This window comes from Quercus lobata, chromosome 3 (assembly GCF_001633185.2).
Source record: "Quercus lobata isolate SW786 chromosome 3, ValleyOak3.0 Primary Assembly, whole genome shotgun sequence".
NCBI lineage: Eukaryota > Viridiplantae > Streptophyta > Magnoliopsida > Fagales > Fagaceae > Quercus > Quercus lobata.
This window is the reverse complement of record NC_044906.1, coordinates 45,462,931-45,478,542: the sequence shown is the minus strand read 5'-3', so window position 1 is coordinate 45,478,542 and position 15,612 is coordinate 45,462,931. Positions and strand designations below refer to the sequence as shown.

General features: G+C 34.6%; 1 protein-coding gene across 4 annotated transcripts in view; it reads left to right on the top strand.

The window, feature by feature from the left end:
- Window positions 1-12,372, top strand: part of LOC115981914 (myosin-1) — a 31,412-nt gene extending 19,040 nt beyond the window's left edge. For all 4 annotated transcript variants that reach the window (XM_031104347.1, XM_031104345.1, XM_031104346.1 and 1 more), the window contains exons 16-24: window positions 1,482-1,559; window positions 3,316-3,474; window positions 3,818-4,024; window positions 4,355-4,560; window positions 4,706-4,841; window positions 8,842-8,971; window positions 9,070-9,216; window positions 10,388-10,455; window positions 11,299-12,372. In XM_031104347.1, the coding sequence (XP_030960207.1) occupies window positions 1,482-1,559; window positions 3,316-3,474; window positions 3,818-4,024; window positions 4,355-4,560; window positions 4,706-4,841; window positions 8,842-8,971; window positions 9,070-9,216; window positions 10,388-10,455; window positions 11,299-11,952 (1,785 nt within the window). In that variant the 3' untranslated portion in view covers window positions 11,953-12,372. The remainder of the gene's footprint in view (window positions 1-1,481; window positions 1,560-3,315; window positions 3,475-3,817; window positions 4,025-4,354; window positions 4,561-4,705; window positions 4,842-8,841; window positions 8,972-9,069; window positions 9,217-10,387; window positions 10,456-11,298) is intronic.
- The last annotated feature ends 3,240 nt before the right edge of the window (window positions 12,373-15,612 follow it).

Genomic DNA, 15,612 nt, shown 5'->3' with positions numbered 1-15,612 from the left:
TTCAGCATAAGCTATGAGATATCTTGCAGTGTTAACCATAAACTATAAACTTTTGCAATCAACAACCTAATTGATATTAGTTTGCAATGTCCAGTTTACCATCCAAATTTATTGTCAAAAATAACAAATGAGACGGCTAGTTGGATAGCGTGGTGTACTTATATGTCAAATTAATAGATTAGTTCCCATTTCAAATGGGAAAAAAAAAATGAATAGCTCCTTTTAATTTACAATATCCACCCATGCTTTACATGTACATTAATTGCGCCCTTATTATGCTTTTTCAATGATATTACTTATGAAAAATTGGGTAAATAATACTTTTGGTCAGTTAAAAATATGGTAATTATGATTCTGGTCCTTCAAATTTAGAAAGTTCAATTTTGGTTCCTCAAATTTCAAAATGGGAACAATTTAGTTCCGTCATCTAATTTTTTTGTTTACGTGGCCCCCAATATTTAAAGGACCAAAAATTCAAGCAAGAAATGGACAGAAAGTAGGAGGGATGAACTTGTTCCATTTTTGAAATGTAAATGATTGAATTAGAAATTTTTTAATGTGAATGACAAAAATTGTCGAACTTACAAATTTTAGGGAACAAAAGTATAGTTTACCCTATAAAAGTTACAGTATCTACCCCTAACAGCCCACTTATATATTAATGTTAATATTTAGTTTAAGTAGTGGGGTGGATATTATAAATTAATTTTGAAGTAGAGTGTTAATTTCAAAAAGTAATGATTTAGAGTCCATTTGGGAACAACTTATTTAGTTGAAACTGAAAACTTTTTGTTGAAAGTACTATAGATAAAGCTAAAAGGTAGCTGAAATAGTTCAGTGGGACTCGTGGATAGTACAAAAAAATGCAATGGGACCTATGAATAGTAGTAAAAATAAGTTGAATGATAGCAAAAATAAGCTACATAGTAAAAAAAAGCTAGTTTTTTAAGCCAATGTCAAATGCAACCTTAGGGTGGACATTGCAAATGACCCTATTATTTTATGTTGGATATCTACAAATAGCGATAAAATTCTTTGCTTATTATTAGGATAATGGTTAATTGATTAAATTCACTCTTTCTTATCAATTTAAGCTTCTAGAATAAATGAAAATTTATCCTAGTATTAGAGTAGGTGTTACAGGGCTCGTCTTTGCTTAAAAAAATCAGTGTTGGGCCCTACTTATTGAGGGTGAGTTTAGGCATTGTCATGAAAGAGGGGGGGGGGGTTAGAATAACGATTTAGTGATTAGTTCACAATTTCATATTAGTTTAAACTTTTAGGACAACTAGTAATTTATCAATTATCATATATGAGGCTAATTTGTGTTTGTCAATTAGGGTGTTGGTGTAATTTTGAATATAAATATAAGTAATCTCTGAGGTATGAAGAAATAGTGATAATAATGTTTTGTATTATTTTATCTTGAGAGAGCGCAGAAAACATGGTTACTTCTATTGACTGTCCATGTTCATTTTCAGGAATATATCCAAGATGGCATTGACTGGGCAAAAGTTGATTTTGAAGACAACCAGGATTGTCTTAGTCTTTTTGAAAAGGTACAGAACTTTATGCATTAGATTCTGGGTGTGCCTTATTTCCCAATCTTTAGTATTGAAAGTAATTATTAAATTTTATACTACAGTGCGGTAGATGTTATCTTTGTTATGAATGGCATGGTCTTCCATACTTAAAAAATTTATGATGGCAACTTGGAAAGGTGGATATCTATTAAATCTTCATATTACGTATGTATGAAATCTTCGGTAGATGTTTGCAAAATATTTCTTGTGCAGTAGACAGATCTGCATTATTATCTTCTGTACAAAAAGATTATGGTCACTGCCTGTGACAGTTTTATGTCAATTGTAGAGGACTGGTCGTTATTCAGTTAGTTTGGTTTTAGTTCTATGATAATGAAGTGTACATAGACACTCTAATGTAGATAGTGGATGTTTGGGAAATATATTGTTTGATTGGGTAATTTATAGCAGTAAAGGACTTGTTTAGAAATATATTATCTCCTTTTTCATTTTCATTAACATTTACCTATAAAAAAAAAAAAATCATGTAGAGTTGAGAAAAAAAAGTTCAGTTGCTAGGGAAAAAATGTTGTGTTTCCTATGGCGGTGTCCTCTTATGACACATTGGTTAAAATTCTGGACTTTTTTGGCATTTGCTAGGGTCTAGGTTTTTTATGTTACTAATGGGTGAGTCTTGTGTTTGGAGTGTCATTACTTTCTTCCAGCTCATGTATCAAAAGTTAGCCAGTTGTCATTAAAAGGGTTGTACTTGCTTCTGCAGGTTATTCCTGTTTTAATAATAATTTTCTTAGAAAGGTTGCTATTTATCAATACAGGGAGGATCATGTTCAATATGCATGATGTAGCTCCAAGCCTGCATACTGGGCTGAACAGGCTGGGCAAAAAGATTATTTGTCTATATCTTTATCTGCTATGCCTAAGTTGATATGCTATATTAATCACGTTTCTAATTAACATACCTTCATCAAGTACAATGCTTTGGTCAAACTGGTGAAATCTTGATCTTGTAGATTCTCAAGTTGTCATAACTAGAGCAATTCTATTGAATTTTTGTGATTCAGTTTGCTTTCGGAGCTCTTGAGAACATTATTGAGAGTGCAGGTTGAAGCTTTTTTCGAAAATATTAAAGATTTTGGAATTTGACTCTGTTATGTTTGATGTAGTGTATTTGGAAGGAACACAATTTTCTTACTTTTGAAGATGTGGAGAAATCAAAGGATCAGCTTCTAGCTCCTTTGTTGGCACTTTGTTTGATTGGTTTCGGGTTTGGGGACTCACATCTAGTGAAGCCATCCTGATGTTTGTAGATTTTCTTCTTTCTTGTGCATAGCTTTTGTTTCTTTTCTATTTTTTGGCTGCTTTATGTTTTTCTTGCATAAAGTAGACCTTTAATAAAACTATTTCTTACCTATCAAAAAAAGAAAAAGAAAAAAAAGAAGAGCTTTTGTACTTTTTATTTTTCTGATAAGTAAAAGAATTTACTAAAAATGGAATAGGTCAGTGCCCTAGTAGTACACTGGAAATATTCAAAAGAAAGGGCTACTACGGCTGCAATTGAACTGATATGGGGGAGCTTCTTGTTTGTTCTTGGCTTGATGAAACATATAGCTTGAGTTTTTCCTTTCGTTTCTAATCTCTTGTTTAATGATGATGTTAAGGTCATAAGTAAAAGAATGAAAATAAGAGCCAAATTTCTAATGCTTATCATAGCTGCTAATTCTGCCTATCATTTGCAAATTGGATTTATAAATTGCATTTCCTTTATATGCAGAAACCATTGGGATTATTGTCCCTGCTGGATGAGGAGTCAACTTTTCCGAATGGCACGGATTTGACCTTTGCAAACAAGCTTAAGCAGCATCTCAATTCTAATTCTTATTTCAGAGGAGAACGAGGAAAAGCCTTTTCTGTCTGTCACTATGCAGGGGAGGTACTCACCTTGTCATTAATAGTTGTATTCACCTTGTCATTAATAGTTCATGGCAGTCTTGTCTCAAGTGCATGGTACCTTCTTATCTAGAGGTGATCTAGCAATCTGATCCTGTTTCATTGTATGAGATATAAATCATTTGTCTGATCCCATATGTATTAGGAACTTATAATGAACCAATGCCATAAGTGCTGTTTGTTAGATTGTCAAGTTTACAAAATGTTGTCTACAACGTTGTTCTGACTGAGAAAAATGCTAATTAACAGGAAAAACTTTAATTGTTTTAGTTTATTCTGTTCTTGCTACCTGACTGTTAGATAGTTCACATTGCTCGCCCACTCAGGTTACGTATGACACGACTGGATTTCTGGAAAAGAACAGGGACTTGTTGCATCTGGATTCCATTCAACTTTTGTCTTCATGCTCTTGCCACCTTCCTCAGATATTTGCTTCCAGTATGCTAACACAATCTGAGAAGCCTGTAGTAGGTCCTTTATATAAATTAGGTGGAGCAGATTCCCAAAAGCTAAGTGTCGCAACAAAATTTAAGGTAAACTACTTTCCAGTTGTGGTTGTTCCTCAACTTGATCTTGCATTCGACATTTGCAACAAATTAGTGTTAACTTTTTATGAAATTTATTGTTGTGGAAGACTAGATCATTTTTATTGATATTGACACAAGACTCTTGACCCACTTACAAATGAGCTAGCTCATTTATTGTTGTGGAAGGCTAGCTCAATATCAACCCACTTATAATTTTAAGTAGAGGGTGAGGTTGTGGGTTCATGATCCATTGTGTAGCTTACCAATTCATTTTTTTAGTAGGGTTAGTTCATCTGCCCATTGAATTGCTTTTATTTACTTTTGTTGGTAATTTAGGGTCAACTATTCCAACTGATGCAACGCCTAGAAAGCACCACACCACATTTCATACGTTGTATCAAGCCCAATAACCTTCAATCTCCTGGATTGTACGAGCAAACACTTGTACTGCAGCAGTTAAGATGTTGTGGAGTCCTAGAAGTAGTTCGAATATCAAGATCTGGCTTTCCCACCCGAATGTCGCACCAAAAGTTTGCCAGAAGGTAAAGAAAGATATTTTATCTTCAGTTACAGCTCTAAAATTATTTATCGCATTTCCAATTATCTAATTGATTTCAACTTTTTCCCCTTTTTTTGTTTTTTTTTTTTTTGGGGGGGGGGGGGGGGGGGGGGTGAATCTTGCATCAGATATGGTTTTCTTCTGCTGGAGAATGTCACATCACAGGATCCACTTAGTGTTTCAGTTGCGATTCTTCATCAGTTCAATATCTTGCCAGAGATGTATCAAGTTGGCTATACAAAATTGTTTTTCCGAACTGGACAGGTAATATTTGAGATTGGTTTTTGACAAAGGTTTTTTTCCTCTCTTAGGATAATTTTCTGGAAGGGTAGAGGGAATGGATGGTAGTGCTGGGCATTTATGCATATGGTTATTCATGGAAGATAAAATTGTGTAGGTTCTTAGAGCATTCATATTGGTTTAGCCAAAATTTTGTCTAAATTGTAGCTACATACACCCTACATCAAACTCTTTATCAATAATTTCTATTTTCATTAACATCTAAAAAAAAATTGTTTCTCTTCACAAATCTTCTCTCTCTCTCTCTCTCTCTCTCTCTCTCTCTCTCTCTCTCTCTCTCTCTCCTTACCCAATTGAATCCACACTGAGCCAATTCACCTGCAGAACCCATCGCCCCCTTGAAACACATATACTCGATACCCTTCAGTTGTGGTTGAACCAAACAGATCCCATTTTTGCTGTCCACTCACCCAGTGGTTCCAATTATTGCAAGCTCTCCACTTCCACCAAGCCATCCCACTGCGTCGTTACTCCAAGTAAAGTCAATTGAAAGTGATCAGGTTGCTTTTGGTTTGTGTATGGGCCTTGGGCGGTGGCCGGTGATGGATTTATGTGTTTTGGTGATTGGTGCTGGTGGTGATTTTTGGTTTTGATGGGGTTTGGTTGTAGTTGTCAATTGATTTGGGTTTCACATGAGAAAGATGCAACAATCTTGTTGTTGCAACAATCCATGTCCAAGATGTTTACCTTTGGGGAGGAGAGAGAGAAAGGGAGGTTAAGTAATAAATAAAAAGAGGAGAAATTAATTTTCTATGATCATGCTAGGCGTGGTGAGCTACTGTAGCTTTTTTACATTTTAACTAGCCAGAGAAATTAATTTGCTATGATACTACTCGGTGTGCCAAGGGAATGTAGATTTTTTAAAACTTAGCTAGCTTGGTGGAACATGTGTTTTGGGCTGGGCTAGCTAGAATTTGGTTTAAAAACCATATGAGTAGCCCAATGTGAATGCTCTTAATGTTATTCAAGTCCTGCCTCCTACTGGGATGATAAAATAAATTGGGAAGACAAATTATTTATAACTATGAGTGCATGTAATTGATCAATCACATTTCTGGAGAATGTTGTGAAGTGCTCCCAAGATTTAATGTCTTAGCCCATAGGACTGTGATTGTAGCCCATAGGACTGTCATTGAGTCAAGCTGAACAAAACTTTGGGCTGTTTGGGTCAAGCTTAGGAATATGTTGTTGGAGAGTAGCTTTGTGACTGTGTTAAGGAAAAGAAAATCTTGGTCTAGCAGGAGTCCACATGAAGATACTGCATAGTTAAGTAGAGAAAAAGGAGGCATGACTTTCTCTTTTATTTTAAAAGTTTTGTGCAGTGTGGACTACAATTTTTGAAAATGGTGCAAAAGAATGCTATGGCCTACCGGATTCGTTGATAATTTTCCATAGATTGTAACACAATTTAATATGGGCTTAGTTGACTTGAGTTGAATTGAGGGGTTGAGAATTTTGTAAGCCTTATTGGTGATGATGGATTTTCTCCTCATCCGTGAACATAGAGAAGGTGTGCTGAACCAATAAAATCTTGTTTTTTATGCTTATGATTTGCATACTCTCTTTATTGTGATTTTATTTTATCTAGGGTGTGGACAAACACCTCTTTTTGATCAGTTGGAAAACATATTAGAAAAGCTTGCTTGCTTGAGCTCATGTCAGCTTGATTGGAAAATTGAGTCTAAGCTCAAGTTTGTTTGTTTTTTGGGTTGATATTGGACTTGAGCTTGAAGTGCCTTTGCAAATATCAGCATTAAGTCCATTATACCTCCTATTGTTAGATCAATTTTTAACAGCAACGTTAAGTGGAGGATAAAAAATGAGACTAGGGTCCGTTTGGGAACAGCTTATTTAGTTGAAACTGAAAATTTTTTGTTGAAAGTACTGTAAAAAAATGCTAAAAGCTAACTGAATAGTACAGTGAGATCCATAAATAGTACCAAAAAGTGTAATGAGACCTATGAATAATAGCAAAAATAAGCTAAAGACTTAATAAGCTGTGAGTTTCATCGCTTCCCAAACACACTCTAGGAACACATAGATAGCTTAGAAACATCAATCCTAATCCCAAAAAGCCCACTATGAAAAGGTGTGGTTGGGGGGGGGGGGGTGGTGTTCTTGAGATGATGGCGGCAATGGAGTGACACAGCCCTCATCCTTTTTCCCTAAAAGAAAAATGATTAGAAGGATAATTAGATTCTTAATACATCTATATATCTCTGTTCCTGATCCTAAATTCCTAATTCAGCTTACTACCTGGCCAATATGAGTTTGTTTATGAGGTCATTTTTCATGAGGCTAAAGGAGCTGACATTTCCTTGCTTGGAATCAGCTTTTCTGTTACACAAGTTGCTAAACCTGTTCATTTACTAAACAAAATTAAGTGAAACTTTTTTTTTTTGAAAAGTAAGAAAGATTTTATTGGAAATAAAGAAAGTACAGTGCACCCCTTGTACACAGGCAGTGTACTAGGGTAATACGAAACCATCACTGATCTCAGACATCTAGAAATTCTTTCAACTTGGAAAAAGATCAGCCATCCAATCATGCATAGTATGTAACAAAATCAATATTAAATCCAACAAAGTGCATTCTCTCCTAATGGTCCACATGATGCATGAAGGAATTGCACCCCAAAAAGCAGCACATCATCCAAATTCCCTTTCCAGCAGGCCAACAAATTCACAATCCTCTTGAGCATAGCCCAAAGAGGTCCAAACTGACAAAATGCAAAAACTAAAGCTGAGATGCATATTCACAATGGAGCATCTTTCCTCTAGTTGTTGACCTGTTGTCCACTAGAAAAAGGCTACTTTGGGATGAACCTTCACCCTCCAAATGCTTTTCCACAGGGTTTACCATGAGAAAGAACCTTACAATAAGACTTCACTAGAAAACATTTCTTTTAGCTGGAGTCCAACCTATCTGGTCTTCTCATCCCTTCCAACTTTGGAGGGGTAAAGAAGGGTAAAAAAATGATTTCAATGTCTCCAATTCCCAGTCCTTAATAGGCCTAATGAATGTGATATACCAAAGCATAGTGCCATTATTCCCACGCATAAAATCTCCTACAAAAGCCTCTATATCTTGAGCAATATTAAATAGTGCAGGAAAAGCCTCATGAAGAATCACCTCTCTATTCTCTATACCACCAATCATGCAAAATCGATCATATTGGCCATCACCAATTTCAAATTTGATGAAAGTAAAAAATGCTCCCACCCATTACGGACATGATTGCAAAGACTTGCACCATAATGTTCATTGGTCATCTCAGACACCCAACCACCCCAGTCAGCATCATACCTGGTGTGTACCACTGTTCTCCACAATGTCTCCTTTTCCATGGCATAACACCCAAGCCATTTGCCTCCTTATGAACTAAGCTTAAAATTTTGCAAACAGCTTGGTTTATTTGCAGTCTTGCAGTCGCAACTCAGAATATTTGATGCTGCGCAAGAATTTATTATTATTATTTTATTTTCTCCTAAAAAAGTTCAGGTATCTTTTGAAGCATAAAGGGTGCAACTCATGTTATCAACCAGAGAAACCCTTATGTAAAAGGCTTCAACCATCAACCAACAAAGTGGTTTTTAGTCAACAAGTTTTTATGGGTTCGGTCAGAGTTAGCTTTTTTAGCCAATCTTCTGTTGGGTATAATTATGTGGAGAGTATTTTTGAACTTTGTTCCTTAATTATGATGTGGCTTTAAAGAAAACGTGATTGTTAGAATGAGAACTGGGCACGTGGCTCTAGATAGGGCTAAGTAGCTTAAAGTGATTTATGTAACTAGTCCCAATCAAATGGTATTAAAACTTATTTAAGTTGCAACTTTTTTGGTAGTGAAAGGCTTATTTCAACATTGTCTTAGTTTGTTCAGCATGGATGATATGCTGTTGTGAAAATGCAATCCATATAATTTCATTGATTACCAATATAAAAGTGTCAAGGGCAATGGATGCAGATTGGAGTACTTGAGGATACAAGAAACCGTACGCTCCACGGCATTCTACGGGTTCAAAGCTGCTTCAGAGGACACCAAGCACGCTGTTACCTTAAGGAGCTTAGAAGAGGAATTTCCATCCTTCAGTCATGTATTTCCCTTTTACAGCTCTACTTTGTTGAAATATTTCATACTCTGTTAAGAAGAAATTTCTTGCAAGAATTGATATTGTTGCATCCACTTATGCAGTTGTTCGGTCAGAAAAAACTAGAAAGGAATATGCAGTCTTACTGCAGAGACATAGAGCTGCTATTGTAATACAAAAGCAGATGAAAGCCAGGATTTCTAGGAAGAAATTGAAGAATCTTTGTGATGCCTCAATTCTGATACAATCAGGTAAAAATTTAAATTCGTAAGTTGTAGATCAAATCCTCTGATGCATGGTAATAGTGTTATTATTATATTCACTTCAGATATGATTTGCACAGAACTATTTAATAGATTCAATATGGGTAGTTTCAGCCCAAATTCAATGCACCAATTTGTTTATAAGAAAGAAAATTCAGAGCAAGTGCGTAATAAAATATAATTAAGAAATGGAAATGTTGAAAGTACTTGATTTTATTTGAAATTAGGGCAAATTACAGATACAACCCCTATTCTTAAAACATGTAGCTATCCTGTGCTTTATTTTCTGACACTTATCTCCCTTGTGGTTTATTCCTTAAGGTATGCGTAATCAAATATAATTTGAAATGGAAATGTTGAAAGTACATAATTATATTTGAAATTAGGAAAATTACATATACAACCCCTGTGGTACCCTTAAAACATGGATCTATCTTGTGCTTTATTTTGTGACACTAATCTCCCTCATGGTAACCATAAGGGATTTCTGTTTTAGCTTTTACAGAATTTGATGATGTGGCAAGTGCCAACATCACTTATTGAGAAAGAAATGAAGAAAAAGACCATTCTGCCTAAGGCTAGTAGAGATTATTAAACTTCTAAGGTGACATGAACTTATCCCAGTCTGACAATCACTTCTACAACATAAGTGTTATGACAAAGTGGTCTTTCATCCAATTCTTTCTAAGTATAAACTGACAAAACACAAAGACTATAGATGAGATGCCTCACAGAGCTAACCACAGGGGCAGTGTCACAAAATAAAGCATAAAGTAATTCTGTGTTTTAAGTGTATACCACAAGGGTGGTGCTATGACAAGTGCCTTCCACCAAGTTCACCAAATGCAATAGGTTGCTGTTTGAGTCTGGGAATTAGCCTCTCCCAAACAAAAATTGGGGGTAAGGCTATCTATCAATATCCTCTCATAGACCCTGCAAAAGTGGGAACTTGTGCACTTGGTTCGACCAGAAGGGTGTTATCTATAATTTTACCTTTTAGTTGATAACTGGAATGGGGCTGGAATAACTGATTCTATCAATCCAAGTAGGAACTGTTTAACATGGGTTACTTGAGTTTGAAATTATAACTAGATTGCCGACATTAAAGTCATTTGGCAAATGTTACCATACATTATATTTTTTTGGTGCTCTTTGGCAGTCATTCGTGGCTGGCTGGTCAGAAGATGCTCAGGAGATATAGGACTATTAAAATCTGGGGACATAAAGGTACTCCATATTCCTTGATAATGCTCCTTTTCTAACTTCTCAACTTTTCTGAACAGCTTGCTTCTCTTCATTTTGATGCTATCAAATCAAATAATACATTATCTCCATGTATGTAATTAATGTTTATGCATACTGTCTCATTCCCAAATTATTTACATTTTTTTTGCCCTACAAAAAATAATTGCTGGAAAATTTATGAGCCATTTTCTCCTCTATGCTACTGTGTTAAATCTCCTAAAAATATTACATATCAAGATCCAATCATGTGGATCAATTTTTTGACCCAAAAAATAAAAATAAAAAATCAAATGGAGATACTAATGTCCATAGAAGTATCTTTGCTAATCTTGTATGGACAGCTTGTCTTTTGATGGTGTTGTAGTTTAATATAACATATTTTGCATGCAATGGTCCCTCTTATCTATTATCTATAATCTATAATATATATAAAACCGAAGCGTTTGACTTTTGGTTGACCTCTTCATATTGTTCCATATAAGTTTTTGAGGCCTCACAATTTTACACATTAGTATTATAATATATATATATATATATATATATATATTTTTATTGATTAAATTCTATCCTATATGACTCCTTTAGAATCTTACCATATCATATTTTCTTTAAATGATAGAGTAGAAAATTCCATATACAAAGACAATCATAATAAATACCTATTATTAATTATCATAATTATCAAATTTCACATTTAGACAAAAAAATAAAAGAGGGGAAAAAAATCATATTTTGTTAAACTTTCTAGTATTTTCCTGTGTATTGCACGAATTATCAACTGTTTCATTTGGTTTGACATAGTTCACAATTATGAATTCCAAACAGGCTAACGAGTCAGATGAGGTGCTGGTAAAATCTTCTTTCCTTGCTGAATTACAACGTCGAGTTCTGAAGGCTGAGGCTGCTCTGAGAGAAAAAGAAGAGGAGAATGACATTCTCCACCAACGTCTCCAACAGTATGAGAGTCGTTGGTCTGAATATGAGCTGAAAATGAAATCCATGGAAGAAGTGTGGCAGAAACAAATGAGATCCCTACAATCTAGCCTCTCCATTGCAAAGAAGAGCCTAGCCATTGATGATTCTGAAAGAAACTCTGATGCATCTGTAAATGCAAGTGATGACAGAGACTATAGCTCAGATATAGGAAGTAATCCTAGATCAGTTGAGAGCAATGGGTTGAGACCAATGAGTGCAGGTTTGAGTGTAATTAGCCGATTGGCTGAAGAATTTGAGCAGAGGAGTCAAGTATTTGGTGATGATGCTAAGTTCTTGGTGGAGGTAAAAACTGGTCAAGTCGAAGCAAGTTTAAATCCAGACCGGGAACTTAGAAGGTTGAAGCAGATGTTTGAAGCATGGAAGAAGGATTATGGGGCAAGACTGCGGGAGACAAAGGTGGTTTTGCATAAACTTGGAAATGAAGATGGTTCCACTGTGAAAAGGAAATGGTGGGGAAGGAGGAACAGCTCAAGGATAAATTAGAAGGTTATAATTGTCTGAATATTTTTTTGAGCCCCTTTCTATTTCTGTCTCTGGAAATTCTTAAGGAGGAACAACCCACTGTAGCAGGTTAATTGTCTCATCATCATTTGTTGTTAGCTCTTTTATATTTATGGTTGCGAGTTTGTTGCATAGAGCAATTGTGAAGAGTTTTTGGTGTTACACACGATTTGGTACAACACTACAGAGCCTAGTGATTCAAATATGTAAATCAATTTAAATATAGTTAGAGTTACTTCAGTATGAAATGCGAGTTGTCTACCGTAGGCATAGGAACTACTGGTCTTGAATGATGCTTTCACCTACTTATATCTGACAATATGGTTTGTGAATGATTGATTCCATTTGTTTTGTGTATCGCATTGACTTTGGGGCTCCTAACTTGTTCTCACCCTTTTGCAATTTGGGCAAATCTACAGTGAGCGTTCCAGGAAGTTTGTATTGCTGAGATGCTTCATGTGCTTTTTAAAAATTATTATAACTTATTATTTATTTATTTATTTTACATATCAAAGACTGAAAGACCCCCAAATAAAATGTTTGTTTAAACCGGAACAATAAGTGGGGTCTTGCTTATAAAATCGTCGAACACAATTTTTGTTACTCCATAGACCGTAGTTGTACCTAAATAAATACTTTCAATTCTGTGATAACAAACAGATTAAAGTCACAAATTCATTGCCCGGTTATAAAACAATATAAGCTAATTTTTAGATTGCGTTTGACATGCTTTCATTCGTCTGGCGCCTGTGGATCGTTATAGCAGTTAGTCAGTCCAATTGATTGACACCAGCCCGGTGGCGGTGAAACAACCTGTTCAGCACCGGTCGTCCAACACCCAATGGTGGCAGGCGACCAGGGCTGACAGATGACCAGGTCTGGCAGACAATCAAGGATAATTGGCTCCTCAGAATAACATGAGACCCCTGGACTTGCACGCTAAGATCCTCCTACTTAACCCTAAACCACTTTATAAATACGAGGCTTCTTCAATTTAGAGTATGGAGTGAAATTTCCTAACTCTCACTTTTATGGAGTTTTTGGGGAATACAATACCTTAATTACTGGGGATCTTTGGCCGGCACTATATTTTCTGATGCTATAAGTTTGGATGATTGACTTACTGAATTCTAATTCCCTGCATTATCAATCGTTTTAACAATTTTACCTCAAAAAATCATTCTAACAATTTCAATTTTGAGAGAGAATATAATATTAATTTGACATTTGAAGGTGAAACCTATAAACTAGAGCCAATGAAACCTCAATATCGTAGTTCAAAAATAGTTTTCATTCCCTTTAACCTTCTATATCTTCAGTGTGCCAAAACCACAAGAGCTGCAACAATGAGAATTCGAAATTGTGAATGTAGTAGTCTACACTTCTTTTTCCATTTCATGGTACTGCTGTGGAGTTGAATGATAGCAAAAATTAAACACCAAATCAACTACCTAAAGAATTAGTTACAAATAAGACCCCGCAATTATCCTTCTCTTTTGACATGAACACAAAACCATTGTTTTTACTCTTAGAGATATAAAACTGATATATAAGTGAAGTGATGGCCACATGACCTTTAGACATTCATTGCTTCATTCTACTGCCACCTAATCCTGTATGCAACAATTGCTGCATATGGGTATGCAACGAATCCTCTCCCTTATATATAATGATATGACAGATAGATAATTAAGAACATTGCAAGAGTAAGCTAAAGATGTATGTAGAATGAAGGATTTAAGCTATTTTAGAAAATAAGAGAACTCAAAGATCATGAGTAATTTAGAAGAATATCTTTAGGGCATTTAATGTTTTTCTTTGTCCCTTCGAGTTGGCTTGGAGCCATCATGTAATTCTAGTAGTTTCCTTCCCTACTTGGGAGTGGGGTTAATAGACTTGACAAAATTGGATTTGAGCCTGTTAACCCTACAAAAATTTGTGATGAAAAAGATAAGAGTTTATGTGATTTGGCTTTGTGGCCTATATTCACATAATAAGAGCCCAAAGGGCTATAGCTTCGTACAATTTTTTTTGATAGTAAATTACAATGGAATCCATATTCATAATAGACATTATACATAAATTTGAATTGGATATTGAATGTTTCAATCCTTCAATTTTCTCTAGCAATCAATCCTTGGATTTGTCTAAATTACTCTTAGTGCAATCATTCCTTGGAATAGTAATCTTATTTACTGGGTTAAGAGATGTTGTAATGGAACAACTAGTCCTAGTCCTATTCATACACAGTGATACTTGTGGAGGGGGTGTTTGCGGTGTGGTTCAGTGTGATTTTAGTCAATTTTAAACATCGTACTTTGCGGTGTAGTTTGCCAAAACTATAGCCGCACCGCTCCTCAATTTTGCAGTCACATGTGTAGTGTAGTACGATTCGGTGCGGTGTACAAGATGCAATTTAGTCGGTTTTGAGATGGAATATTTTTCAAGATGTTATGACCAATTTCTAATTTACTATTAATAATTATGACAATATGACAAAAAGTTTTAAAAAAAATATATATATATATATATATATAACTCATGTAATAAAAAAAAGTAACTAAAATATATACAAGACAAAAAAAAAAAAAAAAACCATGATAAATTGATAGTAAACTAAAGAATAATAATAATAATAATAATAATAATAATAATAATAATAATAATAATAATAAATTATTATTTACTACTCCCTCCGTCTCAATTTGTTTGTCCTTTATTCCATTTTGGGATGTTCTAAAATATGTCCTGTTTCTAAAAATAAAAGTCATTAATTTACTAATGTTCCTATTACACCCTTACTTTATTTTCAAAACTATTTGGAAAGAAAACTAACAAATATTTTAAAAAATCAATCTAATTGGAGCATCTTTTTAGTTGCCTCATTAAAAATAACTCTTTTTAAAAAGAGGTTGATAAATTTATTTAAGGATAGTTTTGTAAACTTATACATTTTTATAAGGCAGACAAGATAATAAATGATGTTCTCTTAAAAAATTTGATTTTTCAAACAGGACAAACAAATTGAAACGGAGGGAGTATTATTATCACTTGTCGTGTAGTGTGGTTCATACCACTTGTTGTGCAGTACAGTTACTTCATTTTGTGGGCGGTTTTAGTTGGTTTGGGTGTGGTTATGTAGTTTAAGCGGTTTGGTGAATACCCTTATATGTGGTTCTGAAATTAGTTGTCACTTGTGGAAAATTTGTAAAGGATAATGCATATGGAAGGTAGGTTTGTATTTTGGAAATATATTCAATTTTAAAAGTTGTTATACTTACTAAGAAATAATTATTATAACAATTTTAAAACTATTTCTTGCAATGAAAATACAACAAAAAAGTAATCAAATAGTTATTATACAAACAATTATTTGATTATAGGATCTATTATTGCGTACCAAATATATGCCCTTAGCTTCCATCTTCGATTTGACATCTCTGTTAATACTCTTAACAATTTGCTCTTCTATCTTGAATTCTCATCCATTGAATCTACAATTATGTTGGATCCATAAATGAAAAATTGTTGTCCACCATGCCACCTGGCAATGGGAGGGTCGCTTTTTCCTTTAAATTAAATTTTCTGGTGTCCCAACATGAAATATCATCCCATTTGGAGGGAATATCATTCACCAAGCAA